Below are 23543 nucleotides of genomic sequence, written 5' to 3' on the forward strand. Positions count from 1 at the left end.
CTTTGGAGTTTGGGAGGAAATCGGAGCACTTGGAGGAAATCCACCCAGACTCAGGAAGAATGTGCAAATTCCACACAGACAGTTGCCCGAGGCGGAATTGAACCCAAATCCCTGGCATTATGAAGCAGCAGTGCTAACCACTGAGCTACCGTGCCGTGCCATCCTAGATGTGCTCTCCAATATGGTCTTTGGGGAGAGAATCTGCAATTGGATCCAACTGCTATATGCCAATAACAGTAGTGTAGTCTCAATCATTTAGTGGGAATCAGAAAGCTTCCCGATCGGATAGGAATCAGGCAGGGCTGTGCAATATTTCCTGCATTGTTAATGTATTATAGAATCTTATGCAGCCTCCATCAGGAAGGATGGGACCCTGTGAGGGGTGACTATTCCAGACAACCAGAGACCTGCAAGCCACCCTGTACATGGATGACATTCCATTTTCTATTCAGATCCTCTGTCAGTGCACAGACATGAGCATCTATGACCAGTTTGAACTGGCCTCGGGAACGGCTCTTTGGGGACTGCTCCGACCAGCCCTTTATCCCCTTCACCATCAGGGCAGATAATCTGAAGGTGCTGGGAATATAGTTCAGAGGGCACAGAGTGCGCAAAAACTTGGGAAGACCGTATCGCCAAGGTGAGGCAGATACTGGGCTTTTGAACCCTCTCCATTGCGGGTTCCAACCTGGTCATCAGGTGTGAGGTACTCTGTTGTTGTACATGCTGCCAGTCTGGACCATTCCCAGAACTTATGTCGTTGCAGTCACCCAAGCCATCTTCCACTTCATCTGGAGGTTAAGATGGACCTTATTGGCAGGAACAACATGTTCAAAACTCTGGATAAGGGGAGGAAGAATGTATCCAACACTGCCTTCATCCTGATGGCCACCTTTGAATGTGGCCATACCAAGCTGTGTGCAGACCCTCAGTACCCAAACACAAGTGTCACTACATACTGAGATTCTACCCATCTCCGGTGTTGTAATGGATGGACCTGGCTTCATTGCTGCAGAATGCTCCAAGTAGTTGGACTGTGCTATATCACCTGTCCTTTGTGGAGAAATTTGGAAAGAAAACTAAGTCCATCAGGAAGTGGTTGAAAATGCGTTGCTGGTTAAAGCACAGCAGGTTAGGCAGCATCCAAAGAGTAGGAAATTCGACGTTTCGGGCATAAGCCCTTCATCAGGAATCCTGATGAAGGGCTTATGCCCGAAACATCGAATTTCCTACTCCTTGGATGCTGCCTAACCTGCTGTGCTTTAACCAGCAATGCATTTTCAACTGTGATCTCCAGCATCTGCAGACCTCATTTTTTATCCATCAGGAAGTGGTCAGCACATAGCATCCTCAAGACCGTCATGTGGTTCCCTGACCAGACTGTCACAGTCATTTGGCAGAATGCCTCATCAGCAGAACTTTCAAACAAGCACAAAGACGTTGCTTGGTTGGTGGTGGGAAGGACCCTACCTGTGAGATTCTTCATGTACGCCTGGACTCAGCACCGCCGCACACTGTCCTTGAAACAGCTGCAGTAGGGATAGAGTCTGTCACATATCTACTAGGATGTGCCTTTGCAAAGGAAGTCTAGAGAAAGATGCAGTGGTTTTTCTCTAGGCTCGTCCCAAGCAGCTTTGTGCTCTGTGCTTGTACTGTCTGCTCCCCAGGATGTACATGGAGACAAACATTGACTGTGCCTGGAGGGCAGTCAACTCAGTGAAGGATGCTCTGTGGTCTGCCTGAAACCTGTTGGCCTTCCAGAACAAGGAGTTGACCCCGATCGACTGTTGCAGACTCGCAGGTTTCAAGTTACAGGACTATGTGCTGAGGAAAGCACTAAAGCTTGCAGCAGCTACCACCAATGTGCAGTGAGGAAAGACCACTGTCTGAGGTCCTTCTGCTGAAGTTAAATGTGACTCCGTTCAGTTATCAGACCCTCCTGGTACATCAAATATATGTAAATATAGGCTTGTACAATTAAGAAATGCCTTGTGTTTGTTTTGTTGGATAGAGTCAAACTCTAATATATTCCTGAACTGCTTTAGTGACTATGTATATAAAGGTATTTTTATGAGTAAAGCATATTTTGAAATAAAAAATAGTTTTGTTACCCAGCCTAGCATTTCCCTGTATCCTAAGTGCTTACCACATTCAGTGATGTCTGTCAACTGTTTTTAGAAGGGTCGACAAGATCTAGTTCAAATGAGTAGGTCTTTACTCACGGCTTGTTCATGCAGTTAGATGTTACACAACCTTTTTACAGGCAGTCACCATAACTTGCAATGAGGCATTCTATACCAAGTATATCAAATAAAATTTGAAATATAGTTGGATAGACGTGAGTGGATACTTTAAAATTAAGCAAGTTAATTTGTTTTTATTTTAAGCTCGAGAGGTCAAACACTAACTTCCGGAAACCCTGTCAACTCTTTTCAGGGGACTGAGAACCACTCTGTTTTCTCTGAATTGGGATCAATTAAAGAAATTCTGTAAGAGGAGATGGCATAGAACTTATAGAAAACAAAAATCAGTTTATTATTCATTAATGTGAAAACCTGTGACCCAGGTCTTCCAGTCTCCATATCTGGACTTGAATTACATGATGTGTGTTAGGACTGTGCAGATGTCCAGATGAGCCATGGCACTGTCTAAGATATTTAAACTTCCAGTTGGCTGTTTTTGCTGCCCAAATAATCTGCAAATATCTGATATTGAATGCAGTAAATAACTAAATAATAGCCCAACTCCTGATCAACTATTCAATAGACATTATACTTAGCTAACTGCTCCCTAACTATACCTCAGAGCATTTAGAATGCTCGGACCCTGACTGACAACCCGGAAACTGACCCCTTGCTGATTCATAGAAGCAAAGAAGATAGGAGCAGGAGTAGGTCATTTGACCTCTCAAGCCTGCTCCACCGTTCGATATAACAATGGCTGAGCATCAAACTCACTGTGCTAATCCCACCCTCCCCTATATGATCCCTTGGTCCCTTTAGCCACTACAGCAATAACTATTTCTTCCTGAAAGCATATAATATACTGGCCACATCCACTTCTGTGGCAGTGAATTCTATAAGCTCACCATTCTCTGGGTGAAGAAATCTCTCCTCAACTCAGTCTTAAAAGGTTTACTTTTTATCCTTAAACTATGTCTTTTTTTCTTGGGCAGCACGGTGGCTCAGTGGTAAGCACTGCTGCCTCACAGCACCAGGGACCCGGTGCTGTGAGGCAGTCTCGGGCAACTGTCTGTGTGGAGTTTGCACATTCTCCCCGTGTCTGCGTGGTTTCCTCCCACAGTCACAAAGATGTGCAGGTTAGGTGAATTGGCCATGCTAAATTGTCCATAGTGTTAGTTGCAGGGGTAAATGTAGGGGAATGGGTCTGGTGGGTTGCTCTTCGGAGGGTCGGTGTGGACTTCTTGGGCTGAAGGGTCTGTTTCCACACTGTAGGTAATCTAATCTAATCATGACCCTTTCTTCTGGATTCCCTCATCTTCGGGAACATCCTTCCTGCATCTAACCTGTCTAGTCCTGTTAAAAGTTTAGGGTTTCTGTGAGATAGCCCTCAAGCTTCTAAACTCCAGTGAATACAATGTTAATCAACTCAATCTCTGTTTGTACATCCATCCCAGGAATTAATTTGGAAACTTTCACTGCACTCCCTCTATAGTAAGAACATTCTTCCTCAGGTAAGGAGACCAAAAGTGCACACATTATTCCAGGTGTCACCTCACCAATACCCTGTATGATTGCAGCAAGACATTCTTGTTCCGGAACATGAATCTTCCTGCTATGAAGGTCAACATACAGTTTACCTTTACTGGCTTACTTTCAGCGACGTGAGTGAGGACACCAGGTCTCGTTAAACATTCCCCTGTCCATTTACAACCATTCAAATAATAATCTCTCTTCCTATTTTTGCTACCAAAGTGGATAACTTCACATTATCTGTGTGATCCAGTTGGATTACAGACATTAGGTATAGATTATCGCAAAGTCAATGCAGCAGCAAAGGCAGATTCATATTCAGTTCCACAATTGGGGGCTGAATTGAGAGGATCAGACAAACCAGATTTATTGCAAAAATTGGCTTATTAAAGGAATATTGGCAAGTTTCAATGACTGATACAGCCACAAAAATATCAGCTTTCATGACCCCAGATGGAGTTTGTTAATGTGAGATCATGCTGTTCAGAATAAAGCATGTGCCAGCATTGTTTCAAAGATAATCAAACAAGGTCATTGATGGATTATGAAATTTGTATTGTATATACTGGTCATTGGTTATTTTCAGCCAAACCTGGGAGGAGTATTAGAAACACTTGGACAAATTGTTTATCAGTTACGAAGAACCAGTTTTGTCATAGACTTGGCAGAAAGTGTATTTGCCAGAGCAAAACTAATTTCTGTCAGCTATACTGTGGGCAAGGCCAAGTAGCCACCAGAGAAGCAAAAATAGGGGCTGTGCTGGATTTTGCAGTGCCTAAGCCAGAATTAGTGATATTTTGGGATAAAAATATGAATGGAATATCTCAGAAGTTTGTTGTGAATTTCAACACTGTTATGGTTCCCTTGACAAATTGTTTAAAAAAGACAAATTTGAACAAACAGTGGAATGTCAGATTGTAAACAGTCATGTTAAAAGCTTTTTAACTTTTAGTAATATCTGACATTTATTTTAATCTTTGAATTTTTTTTTTCCAGGTTGATGCATGGAATTGGAAGATCAGGTGACATTGCAGCTATTCAGCCCAAAGCAGCGGGATCCAGTCTCCTGAACAAAATTACAAACTCTGTAGTACTGGACATTCTTCGAGCTGCAGGTCTGACAAAATTAGTATTAGAATCATAGAATCCCTAGGTTGCAGTTTCTGTTTTATTCATTAGGAACACGGTCTGGAATATTCCCAAAGCTTTTAGACAGAGGGATGGGGACCTAATTGATGGGAGAAGTTGTTTTCCGATAGTGAGTTAAAGTTTTGGTGTTAAGTGCATTGAACTTTTCAGACCGGTGAGCCTTCTCTTTTTCATTCATCAAAGTGCCATGAATACTTATTAGGTAAAAATGGAAGCATGTCTGTTCACAAACCCAATTATTTATATCAGGCATATACTTAGCAGGCTGGATTTCTTCCTTAAGATTCTTAATAATACAGCCTTTTCTTTATGCGAATGCTCACAAAGTAAGGATGAACAGTCAATAAACCTGTCTGTGTAAGACAGCCATACTGACCACTTCAAAGCTGTCTGGGGTCATTAAGCTCAAAAGTCTTAGGTAAGTGTATGTTAGATAGAAAGCCATGATGGAGACTGAAACTTAAAGGATACTGATAGGATCCTGGGAAATGGAGGGGGAATATGGCAAATTCTTAGTGACAAGGGCAAGGGGGACAAAGAAGGTTGAGAACTGTCGGTTTAGGGTGGGAGGACAATGGGGCAGTGAATGTGTGGTGAAGGGAGACAAAGGTAGCTAAATTGAAGAAAGATTGGTGTGAGGCTAAGGCTGAGCATGGAAATAGGACCAAATGAAATGAATGTCAAGGAAGGTAGTGAAAAGGCTGACAACTATGGTCTTATGGTCTTAATTATAGGGGGAGCTTGAAGATGAGAGGAGACCGGAGGAAACAAGAAGGCCCAACTACAGTGATATAGGGAAAATCAAATGAAAATTTGGCACACACTATCTCGCTCCTAAATTGGCTTGTAAGAGAAGGTTGTGCAGTGATGAGCAGTACAAATTGTTGGGGCCTGAGATGTGTTTGTACTTGTTCTTGCGCAGTGTAAACACATCTAAATGAGGGAGTCAGAACAGAAAATGAAAAATGCTATTGTGCAAGTACTCAGCAAATGCCTCAGCACAGAAGGGAGGCACTCACTGTAACCTAAACATTGATTAAGCTCCATCAGCCCATGACATCAACATCATAACCATATGCCATGATTCATTCACTCTGAAAAGATGGGCACCTAAGACTTAGCAACAGTAGTGATGAGTTGTGAGGGGTGGTTCCCTATCTTGTGTGTAGCAGCATTCAGAGGCCCAGATATGTGAATGTTACGGAGCTGGGGATGAAACTCTTTGGCAGAGTTTCAATTCCAAGGTTGTTAGGTTATATTGTAGGGGACAATGAAGGCTATACAATCACTTAACCTAATTATATTGAAAGCAATGTAAAGACTAAGGCTTTTTGTTGTGCATAAGACAGAATGAGGATGAGGAAAATTAGGCAATGGTGATGGAGGACGTGACTGGGGAGACGAGAGCCTAGTCGTTAGAGTGTTAATCCAAAGATCCTGGCAATACTCTGGGAACCAGGTTCAAATCCCACCAGATGGTGGAATTTGAATTCAGTAGCAAATCTTGAATTAAGGGTCTAGTGATGACTGTGAAACCGTTGACTGTTGTCGGGGAATGCGCATGCAATAATTCGAGATAACGATAATCACGCATAGAAATTTAATCTGCTCTTGATTAGAAGTATCATCTGCTTTCTTGGCCTACCTCTGTGCTTAATTTAAGAAATAAGATATTGCCCAAGTTTTATCTGTAATCTTGACAGTTGTATGTATAGAAATTAGTAATTTGTCTTCTTAAATTTTAAAAGACTACCTATCTGCAGTTTATCTAGCTTTTAGGAATTGGATTTTGTACCTTTTTACATTGTTTTAATATATAGGTTAAGCCAGGGAAGCATTGGCTACAAACCCTGAGGTGTCATGATGGGATTTACCCAGGGACTTGCTGATATTCTGCCTCAAGTTTTCCCTTCATAAGACTGTTGTGCTGTAGCTGGCCATCAGATTTCCTAATATATGGCCTGTCTGTCAGATTGTAGGGAAATCTGTTGGCTGCAATGTTGAGCTAGGTTTTGGGTTGGCTTAGGAGAACTGAAGAACCTCAGTTGACAGCAACTTGAGTGTTATCACAAACTAAAACCATAAATTTAAAAAGCAATGTAATTTACATTTTACATTACCTTCTATTTCTGGTATTCATTGTGACATTTAGTAAGTGGTGAAGTCCAATTAGAGTCATAGAGTCATATAGTTGTACAGCATGGAAATAGACCTTTTGGTCCAACTTATCCATGCTGACCATATATCTTAAATTAATCTAGTCCCACTTGCCAACATTTGGCCCACGTCCCTCTAAACCGTCATATACATACACGCATCCAGATGATTTTTAAATGTTGTAATTCTACCAGCCTTTATCACTTCCTCTGGTAGCTGATTCACTACCCACTGTATGAAAAAGTTGTCTCTTAGGGCAACGTTTAAATCTTTCCCTCTTACCTTAAAGCTATGCCCTCTAGTTTTGGGCTCCTCCAATCTGGAGAAGAGACCTTGTCTATTCACATTATCCAAACCCCTCATGATTTTATAAACCTCTGTAAGGTCACCCCTCAACCTCCAATCTTCCAGGGAAATTAGCGCCAGCCTATTCAACCTCTCTTTATAGCTTAAACCCTCCAACCTTGGCAAAATCCTTGTAAATCTTTTCTGAATCCTTTCAAGTTTCATAATATCCTTCCTATAGCAGGGGGATCAGAATTACATGCAGTTTTCAAAAGGTGGCCTAACCAATGTCTTGTACAGCCACAACATGACCTCACACCTCCCATATGCAATGCTGTGACCAATAAAGGCAAGCATACCATACACCTTCACTATCCTGTCTACCTGGGATTCCACTTGCAACTCCATCTGCCACTCCTTGGCCCATTGACCCATCTGATCAAGACCCTGTTGTACTCTGAGGTAACCTTCTTGGCTGTCCACTACATCTCCAATTTTGATGTCATCTGCAAACTTATCAACCATACCTCCTATGTTCACATCCAAATCATTTATAATAAGGATAAAAGTGGTGGACCCTGCACTCATCTTTGTGGCACACCTCTGGTAACAGGCCTCTAGTCCGAAAAGCATCCCTCCATCACTGCCTCTGTCTTCTGCCTTTGAGCCAGTTCTGTATCCAAATAGCTAGTTCTCTCTCTATTCCCTGTCATCTGACCTTGCAAACCAGTCTACTGTGGAGAAACTGCTTTGCTGAAATCCATGTAGATTATGTTCACAGCTCTGTCCTCATCAATCCTCTTCGTTACTTCTTCAAAAACCTTAATCAAATTAATGAGACACAATTTCCTGCACACAAAGCCATGTTGACTATCTCTAATCAGTCTTTGCCTTTCCAAATACTTGTAAATCCTGTCCCTCAGGATTCCCTCCACCATCAATGTTAGGTTCACCAGTCTATATTTGCCTGGCTTTTCCTTACCACCTTTCTTATATAGTGGCATCATGTTAGCCAAGTGCAAAATACTTGTTTAGTAGGAACAATTCATGAAATTTCCTAGCAATTGTTAGGTTTTAGTTGGAGTATGCTGGATAGCATGTTAAAGTGGAAGATGACAAAATATATAAGGCCCTACTGAAATAATTAAAGATCTTCATTCAAAGCACTGAAGGTTGAGATTTGAATTTTCCATTTAGAGGCGAAAGAATAGTTTAAATGTATAAGGGTCCCTGTAAAGCCCACACTTCACAGATTACCTGCCAAATTACAAAGCCTCCCTTGCAGTTTCAGAATTAGAACTTTGAATTCTAAGTATTTTGTATTTCCTACTGTACCTGTAAATGTTTTGATTATTAAAATCTTATACTTGTTTTAATATGCTGTAAATGTACCAAGAATTATGGTAGATGCGTACGACAATTTTGGAATTTAGAATATGAACATTGGGAGACTTAACACCAATGAGGGCAGCAAAGACAAATCACTTCTTTGTTCTCCCTCTCCCTGTAGTTGCAGATATGCTACTGCAATGCGTAAATAAATAAAATGATGCATGATTGCTAATTATCCTACTAACAGATTTAAAATATTGTGCTGTTCTTAAGCTTTGTGTACCTGTGATGTTTCAATGTTTTAGACTTGTCAAGTCACCTATTGATGGTAAGACTTGCTGATTTCTGCAGAAGCTTGAACCTTTCGCAATAGTGGTCCGTTTCAATGATTAATTTTAATGTATTTATAGAAACAACTTGTTTCCCTGCCACTAACTCCCACAATGTGAAAGAAAATGGGTCTTGCATGTTTCAGTGGGTAGCCTGAACTCAGATTAATTGTCCAATTGTGCAATAATGTTATTGTAAACATATTGTAAATTGTATTTGTCAGCAATGTAATCTATGTTTAAAAATAGAATTTTTTAGATGATTCATAGAGGTCCACAACACAGATAAGGGCCCTTTAGCCCATCGAGTCTGCAACTGTCAAAACAAGTACTTAGCTATTCTAATCCCATTTACTAGCCCTTTGCCCATAGTCTTCTATGCCTTGGCATCGCAAATGCACATCTAAATACCTCTAAAGTGTTATGAGAGTTTTTGCATCTCCCATCCTTACAAGCAATCAGTTCCAGATTCCCACCATCCTCAGGGTGAATTCTTTTTTCCCCTCTTGTCACCTCTTGCCCGTCCCTTCCTTTAAATCTATACCACTGGTCATTGATCCCTCCATCAATGGGAAATGTTCTTTCATGTCTACCATATCTATGCCCCTCATAATTTTATACAGCTCAGTCATATTCCTCATCAGTCTCCGTTACTCCAAAGAAAATAACCCTAATCTGTCCAATCTTTACTCATAATTAAAACTCTGCAGTCCAGGCTATTCTGCATCTTTTCCAGTGCGATCACATCCCTCCAATGATGTGGATACTAGAACTGCACGTAATACTTTAGCTGTCGACTTACTAACTTTTTATACAGTTCCAGTATCATCTCCTTGCTCTTAAACTATATGCTTCAGCTATGAAGGCAACTTCCAAATGCCTTCATAACCACTTTATCTACCCATCCTGCTCCCTTAAGGGATTAATGTATGTGCACGCCAAGGTCATTCAGATCATTGTTGCTTCCCAGGGTCCTACTGCTCATCATGTATTCCCTTATCTTGTTTGTCCTGTCCGAGTGCATAACCTCACACCTATCCAAATTGGATTCCATTTGTCACTGATCAGCCCATCTATATCTTTCTCACTGTTTATCACCCCACCAATTTTCATGTCATCTGCGAATGTATTGATCAACCTTCCTAAATTCAGATCTAAATTGTTTATAATTACACCACAAACAGCAAGGATCCCCAACACTGATCCCTGCAGAACCCCACATTGAGCACGGACTTCCATTCACAAAACCATCCGTCACTCTCTGCTTCCTGCTACTCAGCCAATCCTGCATCCAGTTTGACAAATTTCCTTGGATCCCATGGACTCTTCCCTTCAGACTCCAAAAAAAGTCTTGCTAAAGTCCAAATAGATTACTCAAATACATTGCCCTCATCTACATACCTGTTCATTCTTGAAAAAATTCAATCAAGTTGGTCAGACATGACCTCTCCTTAACAAAACCATGCTGACTATTCCTGATTAATTCCTGCTCTACAAGTGCAGATTAATTCTGAATTGTTCTATCTTCAATATGAGGGTGAAAATAATAGATTGAGTACTAGTGACATTCAAAGTTTCTTATAAATGTGTTCTATGAACATCTGCACATATTGGGAGATTGTGAGCACACAATATGGAAAATTTTGAATAGCCTATATTTGTTAACATTGGCCTTCACTTTTTGTTACTTCGAGACTTGGCTATCCCAGAGCTCTTGTGTGTAGACTCCATCTTTCATGTTTCCTAATTGAGTTGATCCATAATTCCTGCTGCCAAAACCCAAACTCTCACCAAGTCTTACTCACTGATTATCCCTGTGATTGCTGACCTACATTGACGTACTTTGCTGAAATGTGATAGGATATGAATTTGCCTCCTGCTGCTGTTTTTCATGCGTAAATTTCTGAGCTCTGTCTTGATTATTTGGAGAAGACATTTGTATAAGTGGTATTAATCACATACACTTCTCCTATGGTTTTGGCAGGGGTCTCTACTTCTACTGCATCTATTAATTGTACTCATTGTGGTCGTATGAGGATTTGCATAGCAAGCAGTAAAATGATTCGAAGAATGGAAGGAATAATAAATCAGCATTATTGTTCTGTTCAAATTCAGTTTCTATCAGTTTTTATGTAATGATGTAGGAAGGTTTGATGATCACTAACTGCTAGTTTCCTTTGTGACTAGTTCCGTAATGTTACCTGAAACAATTTCAAACCTAGTGTCAGAAGAGGAAGTATGTATTCAGGATGTTATGCAAATTAGTGTTGTCTGAAACATGATCCAGTCGTCATTGTAAGAAAACCAGTTTTTACATGTCAACGTGCTTCTCATGTTTCTAAATCAAAATCTAACCTGGTTAGACCAAAGTAAAATATTTCTGTGTTCCGTCATTCTTTTGTGTATTAGCTCCAGGAATTTGAGCAACATTGCCCTCTATTTATTACCCCTTTCTGTTCATCATCCCTCTCAATTCATTGCTGAACATGCTGTGATGAGTTGGTCTTTGACCTTCAGTTTCAGGTCCTTGTGAAGGCCCCTCCCACTGTGATGTTGGCTCGAGGATTACAGGATACTTAGCTACTGACTATGAACCATCAAGTAGATGGTGTTCCCATTAAATTGCTGGTCTTAGGGAGGTACTGTTAAATGTACTCTGCTGACTTGCTGACCATCTTGTACATAGAACTTGTTCCAGTCACATTTGTGGTGCGTAACTGGATGGGGAAAGATGGATATGGAATCAAGTAGCAGCAATCAATCATGTTTGAAACATGCAGCAGGAAGAGTTATTTTTACAACTATGAAAATCTGAGATTGTAATCTGTTGAAGCTAACAGCTTTTATGCTGTGCTAGTTTTCTGTGTGTTTAATAGGTAACTTTTAAAAATATTTATATGTAAGAAAAATGAATGTATAGAAACAGATTATGACTTTATTTTCACAATAATTAGTGAATCTCACTGAACAATTTGGAATTTGGAAGACCTGAAAATCTTATTAAATTACTGCAAGAACACAGCACTCAATAACTAATAGAGTGATGATGTTTCTAATTTAGCTTCTATCTCAGTGATTTATCTTGGTATCTGAAAGAGTGAAGAACACTAAAAGCTTGGGAAAAAAAATTTGACCTGTTATTTCTATGCTTGCTGTATGCCATGTAAAACTTGTTTTTTGGAATCCAGCACAATTATTTAATAATCTAAAGCAAAGTCATCCAAGGTTTCTCCTTTCTTACCAAAGATATTTTATTCTGCACAAGCATGTGAGGCCAGGTGCCCTCCTTTTGTGCTGTGTCATTCTCTGATTCTAAGATTAGAATTTGTGTTTGCTCTAAAGCTGCAGGGACACAGCAGTGCAGAAAGGGAAATGTTCCTACCCTGGTGAGGAGCAAGTTTGCCCCTTTAAATTATTGCACCTGCATGGTTGCACTGAGTATATCAAGACCCTGTGCCAATGACAACGATGAGATGGTGCATTGTTTAAAACTCTCTCATACTAACTTTATTATTCTCAAATAAGGCTATTTTTACTAACTGTGTCAATACTGACACTTTGAAAGAGCTGTTTTAAAGTCCTATTTCCCCTGTCCTTTCCCCATAACATTTTCAATTCTTCATTTTCAGATCATAATCCACCTCACATTTAAAGGCCATTATATATTCCACTCCCGTCCAAGGTCTGACAGGGCATTCATTTTATTGTCTTGACAATTCTGCCTGTGTTAAAACAAATGTAAGAATTTCAAAATCTTTAGTTTGTTGTCTTGATTATGATCTCAACTTTATATCTTCTCACTACTCACTGACCAGAGGAAATAATATTTTCCTACTTCCTTATGCTTCAGAACTCTGAAGAACTCAATCTCAGTTTGGATGAAGAGTCTCAACTTCTGCAGGCCTTCTCACTACAGAAGCTTTCATCCTTGTCTTTGGCTTTGGTATTCTTTGTAAAGTAAGGTGCCCAAAACTGCATACAGTCTGCTAATGATGGCCTAACCAATCATTCACATAGATTTTGCATTATCTCTTTGTTCTTGTACTCTCTGCTACTATTCACTGAGAATCATATATACTGTTTTTAGAGCTTTACTAATTTACTTGTCCAATTTTGAAGATTTGCTTATTTGAACTCCTAAGCCTTTCTGCTGCTCCAGATCCTTTAACAGTTTATTATTCCATCACATTTTCCTTACCGAACTATTTCACTTCAGCCAAATTTCAAATGTTATTTATGACTGCACTAAAAAAACTCATGAAGCTAAATGGTTACATCCCTCAGCAGGGTCCCCTATTTATGTGATGAGCAGCACTTAAAGATTGCCTCTACTACAGAAAGCTGACTTTCACCCTTTAAAAGCAATGATGATTCAACAGAGGAGACAGCACACTACAGGTCTCTCTCCCAGTTTATAAACATACAAATGAGGAGCAGAAATTGGTCATTCAGCTTCTGAACACTGCTTGCATCCAGAATTCTACATTATTATCTGTCCCTAATAACCTTTGATTTCACTACCTAGCGCAAATCTGTCTACCTCTGCCATAATATTATTTAGTGATTCCATCTCCACCTTCTGAGCTAGAGAGTTCCAAAGTTGCAGAATACTGTGAGAGAAGAAGAAAATCTCCCTATCTCTGTCCTAAAATGATGATCACTCGTTTTAAAACAGTGTTTACTGGTTTTGTATACACGCACAAAAGAAAACATCATTTTCACAAGGCCGCTCAGGATCTTATTGTTACACTTGGTCCACTGGAGAGGGTCTGCAGTTCCTTCTTTATTCAACTGTACCCTTGGTTGGTCACAAGAAGGTTAATTTTTCAAAAAAAATATTTATTATCTCATGGGTACCTTTACCCAGCCCAGTAATATGTATATTAAAAAGCCAATTTGACAAGGCTTTTTTGAGTTAGTGAGTGAGTTTATTAGCTTGAGAAAAGATAGTAAAAGACAAGGTACATACACACAGATTGGAAATAAGAGGTGATCGCAAACAAGAAAGTGAAATTAAAGATACATGGATCAGTCTTTGTCTTGTCTGTGACTAATAGATTGTGAAATTTTGTGGCTGTTAAAGTGGATGATTTGGGAGAGTGACTTTGGCAGTTAAGTGATTGTTTAAAAATGGTAAAGATGCTCCTGAACAAAATGTAAAAGGAGCATTAATAGCAGTAAGGGAGGGTTTGCATCCTCACTTATCGTTTGCTTGTATGTCTTACTTTAAAAATGCATGTACTTAGAAGTTCAAGTATCTGTATTTAATTCAGGTTTATGACCTATTTTCATATTATCTACTTCAATCAAAACACCTCTCATTTTTTTAAATCCAGTAAAACAAGCCCATCTTTTAAACCATTCTCATAAGACTACTTGCTCATTCCAGATATTAGTCTGTCAACCCTTCCTTAATTAAAACTGCACACAGTATCTAAGATGTGGTCTCAGCAATGCTCTGTATAACTGAAGCATAACAGTCTTACTTCTGTGTTCAATTCTTGACATAATAAAGCACAATGTCCCATTAGCTATCCTGATTAGTTTAGTGGGTGCCTCATGATCGAAACAACTTGCTCTACACTTACTGCCACACTTCCTTCCTTCCTGCAGGACAAAATGATGCATGATGAGTGCTATGACGAGGTGAGGAAAGTGAATCATCTCTGCTCTTTTTAACTCACTCATGGTCAATCAGCAGTTTTTTTTGTCTTTACATGTGGCTATCACATTTCAATTATAATGAGATTAATGAAAATGAAGGATCCAAATTACAAAGCTTTCATGAGTGTAAGGAAGAGGCATTTTATTACCTCTCCACCCCCCCAAACAAATACAGATGTGACATCAAAATACTCACAAATGCAACAAAGTAGCTTAAGAAAAGAAGGAAATGTCTGGTATGAACAGATGATTACGCTACACAGTTTAAAACACATGTCTTTGGGTCTTTGGTGGTGCAGTGGTGAGTTCTGCTGCCTCACAAGCCAGAGACTTGGGTTTGATTCCAGCCTTAGCTGACTGTGGAGAATACTCTGCACCATCATCTCCTTATATGTAAACTTCTCATGCAAATATGATAACTGGATGTGAATTTCTTGATATTGACTTAGTTGTCCAGTTTCTTTCTTTGGATGAGTGGTCATTTCAGTGCACCCAGGTTTTGTACATTACCAATTTATAAAGATGCTGCCAGACCTGCAGCTTTTCCAGCAACTTCTGTTTCTGTTTCTGATTTACAGCATTGGCAGTTCTTTTGGTTTTGATTTTATTGTTCACCCACTGGTTTTGCAAAGCTTGCCTTAACTCTGGTCAGGTGATCACAACAGCTATTTTACAACAGTAGTTGTCCTTTTTAAAAATCTTCTATGTCTATGAAGGTATCAGATATTAAAAGTCAGTCAATGAAGATTGAATGTCAACAATCCATGTTTACCATTATTGTAATATGAGAGGTAGCAAAATCTGACCAGCAGGAGCAGGCATGCTGCACCACCTTAGGCCATGAGGTGGCTGAGGCTGAGGTTGTAACAGGGTCATGGCCATTGAAGATGATGTCCTGATCTTCCTGGGAACAGATGCGGCAGAGGCGGAGGAACTGGGAATATGGGATAGCATTTTTGCAGGAGGTAGGGTGGGAGTTCGTGGGTTTGTAAAAATGTTTGGGTTGAGTCGGTCATTGTTGATTGAGATGAAGAGGTCCAGGAAGGGGAGGGAGGTGTCAGAGATGGTCCAGGTGAATGTAAGGTCAGGGTGGAATGTGTTGGTGAAGTTGATGAACTGTTCGACCTCCTAGTGGGAGCACGAGGTGGCGCTGATGCAGTCATCAATGTAACGGAGAAAAAGGTGGGGCTGGTGTAACTGCGTAAGATGGACTGTTCCACGTAGCCGACAAAGAGACAGGCATAGCTGCGGCCCATGAGGCTGCCCATGGTTAGCCCTTTCGTCTGGAGGAATGGGAGGATTCAAAGGAGAAATTGTTGAGGGTGAGAACCAGTTCAGCCAAACAAATAAGAGTGTCAGTGGAAGGGTACTGATGGGGACGTCGGGAGAGGAAGAAATGGAGGGCTTGGAGGCTCTGGTCATGGCGGATGGAGGTGTTCCCATGAGGAAGTTGAACAGTTCATCAACTTCACCACATTCCGCCCTGAACTTAAATTTACCTGGACCATCTCTGACACCACCCTCCCCTTCCAGGACCTCTCCATCTCTGCCAACAATGACAAACTGAAAATGACATTTTTTACAACCTCACTGATCACACAGCTACCTGGATTACATCTCCTCCCACCCTACCTCCTGCAAAAATGCTATCCCGTATTCTCAGTTCCTCCGCCTCCGCTTCATCTGTTCCCAGGAGGACCAGTTCCACCAGATGGCGTCCTTCTTTAAAGATCAAAATTTCCCCTCCCATGTGGTTGACGATGACCTGCAACGCATCTCATCCACCTCCCGCACCTCTGCCCTCGAACCCCATCCTTCCAACCACAACAAGGACAGAACCCCCCTGGTGCACACCTTCCACCCCACCAACCTCCATATAAACCGCATCATCCCCCGACATTTTTGCCACCTACAAATGGACCTCACCACCAGGGATATATTTCCCTGCCCACCCCTATCCGCTTTCTGCAAAGAGCGTTTCCTCCGTGACTGGTCAGGTCCATATTCCCTAACGACTCTACTTCCCCTCCTGGCACCTTCCCTTGCCATCGCTGGAATTGCAAATTCTGCACCCACACCCCCCCCCCCCCCCCCCCCCCCCTCCCCCCACCTCACCTCCATCCAAGGCCCTAAAGGAGCCTTCCACATCCATCAAAGTTTCACCTGCATTTCACATATGTCATTTATTTTATCCTTTGCTCCTGATGCAGTCTCCTCTACATTGGGGAAACTGGATGCCTTCTTGCAGAGCGCTTTAGGGAACATCTCAAGGACACCCGCCCCAATTAACCCCACCGCCCCATGGCCGAACATTTCAACTCCCCCTCCCACCCTGCCGAGGACAAGCAGGTCCTGGGCCTCCTCCATCGCCACTCTCTCACCACCTGATGCCTGGAGGAAAAATGCCTCATCTTCTGCTTCGATACCCTTCAATCCCAGGGCCTCAATTGGACTTCACCAATTTCCTCATTTCCCCTCTCCCCACCTTACCCCAGTTCCAACTTTCTAGTTCAGCATCATCCCCATGACCTGTCCCACCTGTCAATCTTCCTTCCCACCCATCCGCTCCACCCTTCCCTCCGACCTATCACCTTTACCCCCACTTCCATCCACCTATTGCACTCTCAGCTACTTTCTCTCCAGCCTCACACCCCTCCCATTTATCTCTCCATCCCTGAGGTTCCCATTTCATTCCTGATGAAAGGCTCCTGCCCGGAACATCAATTCCCCTGCTCCTTGGATGCTGCATGACCTGTTGTGCTTTTCCAGCACCACACAATCTCGACTCTGATCTCCAGCAGCTGCAGTCCTCACTTTCTCCTCGTCTTCTTTACACCATTCTGTACAGGGATAAATGTAACATGTTGAGAGGAAATTACAGTGCAAATTACGTTAATAAACCCCATTCTTCATGGCCATCACCACGTGGATATTGTTTGATAATGTACACTCTAGAAGATGCTGACAATGATCCTCTTTTATTTCTAGGTGTTCGAACTGTTTCTACCTGTTTTGTCGTTCCAATGGCAACAGGAATGAGCCTGACTCTCTGCTTCCTTGCACTGCGCCACAGGAGACCCAAAGCAAAGTTTATCATATGGCCAAGGATTGATCAAAAATCATGCTTCAAATCCATGATCACTGCAGGTACAAGATTATAATTTATAATATCAAATAATAACAGAATATGCATTTCCTATGGTCACTGTTTTCCTGTTTTGACTGTCTGTTCTCTTGCTCTACTATTATTTATATTCTCATACTATTTTGCTTCACCTCAGTACCTTTGTTGAGATTGCACACCTTCCCGTTATAGCACACGTCTTATTTAATATCCTCCTTGATGTTTCTTCTTTCTTTCTCCTAACGTGGGAAAGCATTCGTGTTTCTTGGAGAATATTCAGAGGATTAGATTAGATTAGATTAGACTTACAGTGTGGAAACAGGCCCTTCGGCCCAACAAGTCCACACCGTCATCATGATGCTGCTAAACTTTCAGTAACAATGACTCAAAGTCGTTAGTAGAGTCTCTTCATCTCCTTCCTTTGTTATACTCACCACATTTAAATAGGGATCCTGAGTCTCCTTCTTTGCACTGCAAATGAATTCAGGGTTGTGATGCTTCAACATGGTAAATTTAAATGAAACATCGTATTCCATATGTACACTGATAACATCCAACTGGATCTCACCACCGCATTTCTTGACCTCCATTTATCACAATGTTTGCCAATCTTCAGAACTGAATAGACAGAAATCTCTTACAACTAAATATTGGGGAATGTCAAAGATATGGCCTTTGGACTCCTTCACAAACTCCAGTCCCTAATCACTGATTAAATCTCTGTCCTTGAATCCGAGGCTGATTGAGAGGGAAAGCAGCTCACCTTCAATTTGGCACTTGGCAGCCATCTGCATTTAACATTGGTTTCAACTATTCTAGATCATAACCTTTGCTTATATTTTGTGTTTTACTTTGCTGGTTCAGTTTTTTCTTGTTCTTTTCTTTATTTGTGGAAAATAAAGCAATAGAAGTGGGAGTAGGCCAAACAGCTCCTGGAACCATGGCACTAGGTGTCATTCAGCTAGATCATGCCTGATCTACCTCAACAACATTTTCCTGCGCTATTTCTATACCCCTTGGAATCTTTATTACCTGGAAATCAACTGATTTCTGTCTTGAATATACTCAATGGCTAGCTCTCTCGGATGAACAGTACCTAAAGTCAACATAAATCAGAAATTAAACTCAGACTTTCTGTTTTATATAACTCACTATAGATGAATGCATCAGTGAGTGTGATACTAAGAGATTGAGGAAACATCCAGCTATTACCTTTGTTGGATCAGTTACAGAATGGAGCCTGGAGCCCAGATGGTAGATTAGAGAATTGAGCACAAATGTCATTTGGCCTAATTCTTGATGCTTCCAGTCTTATCCAGAAAACTGAGACAGCTTCAAATTAGCTGGGCTGATGTCTGTGCCTCATTCTTCAATCCCTCGTGAAATAATAAACCTATTCTGTGACACAGCATTAAAATGAGGAAGTATGATTGATCATTTCCCCAAGGCTGCTGTTTCAGTTTATAATGCAGTTCGAATGTCTTTTTTTTATTTTGTGACATTGTGATAAAATGATTTTATGTACTTTTAAAAAAAATTAGCTCATAGACATTTGTTCATTTGCAATATATTGTTAACTGAGAAGCTGAAGTTTTGTAAGATCATGAGTCAACTTGGGATGTAAAATGTACCTTTGTGCCTTATATTTGAACTGATTCATTTCCACACTTGCATTTATTTTTGGATCAGGTTTTGAACCTGTGGTGATTGAGAATCTGCTTGAAGGCGATGAATTGCGCACAGATCTGCAGACTGTTGAGAGCAAAATCCAACAGCTTGGAGCAAAAAATATCCTTTGTGTTCATTCCACTACCTCCTGTTTTGCCCCAAGGGCTCCTGACAGGTAAATATTCTCTCTGCTTGTTTCTGATTTGTTAGTTATACTATGCTTTTTATATTAAAAAAAATCAATTTATTGCCATGCTGCTCGATGAAGCAAGCTGACATATTAAGGTCTGGTGGTCCTTTAATTTTTAAAAAATTGCTGTTATATGCAAGCTGCATACATACACTGATAAAACATTGTGTTTGTGATGTGAAAGAGGGATGTTGAGTGACATTGCTTTAGCTGTCTTTGTTTTCTCCTTTCTCTCCACACTGGGGAGGTTCCATGTGTTTCAGTCCAGTAGTGATCAGTCTGCAAACTTGCTTCAAGTAGGAGAAAGTGAGGACTGCAGATGCTGGAGAGCCAGAGTTGGTAAAGCGTGGCACTGGAAAAAGCACAGCAGGTCAGGCAGCATCCAAGGAACAAGAGAGTCAATGTATTGGGCAGGATTCTTCTCCAATCTTGCTTCAAGAACTTGCGCAGTTGGAGGCTATTTAATACATGGGAAAAGTAATAGAGGCAGATGCTGTCTTCACATATAGTTTTTGTAGGTGAAGGTAGTGGGTAGTGAAAAGAAAAATGTCTGGACCAATGCTAAGTACTCTACATGGCCTTTAGGAATCTGTTGAAAGCTATTGATTCCATAAATTGCCAAGCCAATTGGAAAGTCCTCCAGAGATTTGGATATCCACCAATATTTGTTACTGCCCTACATCACCTTCACAATAGCATGGCAGCAAGTGTCTTTTGTAATCGAATAGAAACTGAGCCCTTTTGTAACCAAACAGATACCAAGCAAGGTTGTGTGAGTGCACCAACTCTCTTCACTATCTAGCTCAGGCTGATCAATGAACTCATTTATAAACAGTTTCCACAAGAGGTCATGATGAGTTTCATCTGAATATTGAACTCAATATGCTGAAAGACAGAAAATGGCTGACTGGTAGTGTCACTGGACTGGCAATCCATAGACATAGATAGTGTTCTTGGGTCCTAGGTTCAAATCCTACCACAGAAGATGGTGGCATTTGCATTTTAAAATATTGGGAATTAATTATCTAATAAGAAGTGTGAAATTGCAGTTGTATGGTTTAAATTGCAATATCCAGAGCCAATCTGCTTCATTAATTGCTTTGGGGAAGGAAAACTGCAGTCTTTACCTAGTTTGGCCTCCATGGGACTCAGACCTACAGCAATGTGGTTGACTGTTACCTGTCCTCTGAAATGCTCCAGCAAGCATTCCAGTTGCATCAAACTGCTAAAAAGTCTTCAAAAAAGTAGTGAAATGATATAGACTGACTAGCATTGATCTGGCACCAGAAACAAAAATAGCACACTGAGCCATGTCAACTTTACAAAGTCCTCCTTACTGGGCTAGTACCAAAACTGAGTGAGCTGTTTCAGACTCATCAAGCAACAGCCTGACATAGTCACACTCACAGAATCACACAGGAAATGTGCCAAACATCACCATTATCATCTCTGGTTATGTCCTGTCCGACCAGCAGGACAGACCTAGCAGAAGTGGCAGCACTGTGGTATATGGTCAGGAGAGAGTTGCAATGTGAGCCCTCAACATTGACTCTGAAATGAACCCATGAATTTGTACAACATCAGGTCAAATGTGGTCAGGGAAATCTCCAGCCATTTAACATGTAGCATCTTGGCTAAAGAATCGTTCTCCTCAAATGTTGAACACCACTTGGAGAAACCATTGATGGTGGCAAGGGCACAGGATGTATACCAGTTGTGGGACTTCAAAGTTCACCACCAAGTGTGGATCTGCAGCAGCACTATCAACAGAACTAGGTGAATCCTAAAGGATACAACTGTCAGTCTGGGTCTGTAGCAGGTGGTACAGGAGGGACCAACAAGAAGAAAAATATAATTGACTCCAGCCTCACAACCTGCCTACTGCAGATGCATCTATGTTAGTATCACTAAGAATGGCCACTGCTCAGTCTTTGAATCATGGTTAATGAGGTGCTATCGAAGGAGCCTTGGTGATTTCTTTACAGTACTGCATCTTGTACAAGGTATACAGCTGCAACTATATGTTGATAGTGGAAGGACTGAATGTATGTAATTGTGGTACCAAGCAAGTGAGCTGCTATATTCTGGATGGCATCAAGCTTCTTCAGCGTTGTGGGAGCTGCACTCATCCAGGTAAATGGGGAGTATTCCATCAAACTCCTCACTTTTGCTTTGTCGTTGGTGGACAGGCTTTGGGGAATCGGGAGATGAGTTACTGTCTGCAGGATTCTCAGCCTTTGACCTGCTTTTGTGGCCATTATATTTATGTTGCTAGTTCAGTTCCGTTCTGGTCAGTCATAACTCCCAGGTTGTTGTTCAGTGATACTGATGCCATTTAATATGAAGGTGTGACGGTTGAATTCTGTTGTTGGAGAATGACATTATCTGGCACTTTTGTGGCACAAATGCTCGTTGCCATTTGTCAGCCCAATCGTGGATGTTGTCCAGGTCTTTCTGCATAATTTGGTCATGGACTGTTTTAGTATCTGAGGAGTCGTGAAAGGTGCTGAATGTTGTGCAGTCAAGAGCAGACATCTCCACTTGACAAACGTGACTACATTAACAAAATTTGTGTTGTGCTCTGCTTTATATCTGGATCATCTGCACCACACATAACTGCACTGACACTGTCATGGTTAAGTTGAAGAGGTGTCTGTAGGACCTGTATAAGGGTGGCATCCTTCCTGTTGATATATAGGATTTGACATGGTGGGGAGGAGTGGAGAGGCGAGCGAGGGAGCGATGGCCAATGGGTATTATTGCTGGACAGTTAATCTAGAGACTCAGATAATGTTCTAGGGACCTGGGTTCGAATCCCACCATGGTAGATGGTGGAATTCGTATTCAGTAAATATCTGGAATTAAGAATTTAATGATGACCATGAATCCATTGCCAATTGTCTGACCCATCTGGTTCACTAATGTCCTTTAGAAAAGGAAACTGCCATCCTTATCTGGTCTGGCTGACATGTGACTCCAGACCCACAGTTATGTGGTTGCCTCTTAGCTGCCCTACAGGAAATTAAGGATGGACAATAAATGCTGCATGGCCAGCGACACCCTCATCCCATGAATGAATAAAAGTAAAGTTTCATCCTTAAGCTTCATTGTATCCACACATAAATGGGCTTCCCAAAACACACAGAGTGGTGTCCTTTTATGCTCTAATTTATCTACAACTGGCTTTGCACACATGCAGTGGACAAACGTTGAGTGAACTGATGCAACCAGTTTTGAACTGTTTTCCACGTAATATGAGGATTCCATCATTTTTGGGTAGACAATAGATATTGAGAGGGATCGCGTATCTGTGTGCTGTTTCAAAATTGTTAATTAATTACCAGAATACCACTGAAGGATGCCATTGACATTTACACTATGTGACTAGTTCATAGTATCTAGGTCTGCAAAGCAAGCACCCAACATTATAAGATATTCACCAAGAAATAATCAGGGAAATCAGAAGAAACGTATTTATCCAGTGACTAACGAGAATGTGGAACTCACAAACACAAGAAAGTTGATCAGGCAAAAAAGGTTAGTTTAAATGAGGCTAGATAGGTATGTGAGAGTTATGCTGATGGAGTTAAATATAGAAAGAGACTGAGTGGGGCTGATTGTTTGGGTTGATTGACCTGTTTGTGTTGATTATTCTTGTGAAACTGGTATTATGCTGTTTTTTGTTGGCTTCAGTCCAGTGGTGTGATTGTATTTTTTTTGCAGACTGGAAGAACTGGCTCAGATTTGTGCAAAATATGATATCCCTCACATAGTCAATAATGCTTATGGAGTACAGTTGTCCAAGTGTATGCACCTTATTCAACAGGTATGAAGCAAAACCATTGTTGGAAAACATTAAGAAATTAGGAAATACAATATTATTAACTTGGTCCATATATTTAAAATATTTTGGACTGTTTTCTGCTGTTTAT

At 41.0% G+C, this 23543-nt stretch overlaps 1 protein-coding gene across 4 annotated transcripts in view; it reads left to right on the forward strand.

Moving 5' to 3' along the window:
• The window catches only part of sepsecs (Sep (O-phosphoserine) tRNA:Sec (selenocysteine) tRNA synthase), a 72083-nt gene that overhangs the window by 12624 nt on the left and 35916 nt on the right, over positions 1-23543 (forward strand). For all 4 annotated transcript variants that reach the window (XM_060825185.1, XM_060825176.1, XM_060825167.1 and 1 more), the window contains exons 4-7: positions 4710-4828; positions 17618-17776; positions 19443-19596; positions 23335-23437. In XM_060825185.1, coding sequence (XP_060681168.1) covers positions 4710-4828; positions 17618-17776; positions 19443-19596; positions 23335-23437 — 535 coding nt within the window. The remainder of the gene's footprint in view (positions 1-4709; positions 4829-17617; positions 17777-19442; positions 19597-23334; positions 23438-23543) is intronic.

Source organism: Hemiscyllium ocellatum, chromosome 1 (assembly GCF_020745735.1).
Source record: "Hemiscyllium ocellatum isolate sHemOce1 chromosome 1, sHemOce1.pat.X.cur, whole genome shotgun sequence".
NCBI lineage: Eukaryota > Metazoa > Chordata > Chondrichthyes > Orectolobiformes > Hemiscylliidae > Hemiscyllium > Hemiscyllium ocellatum.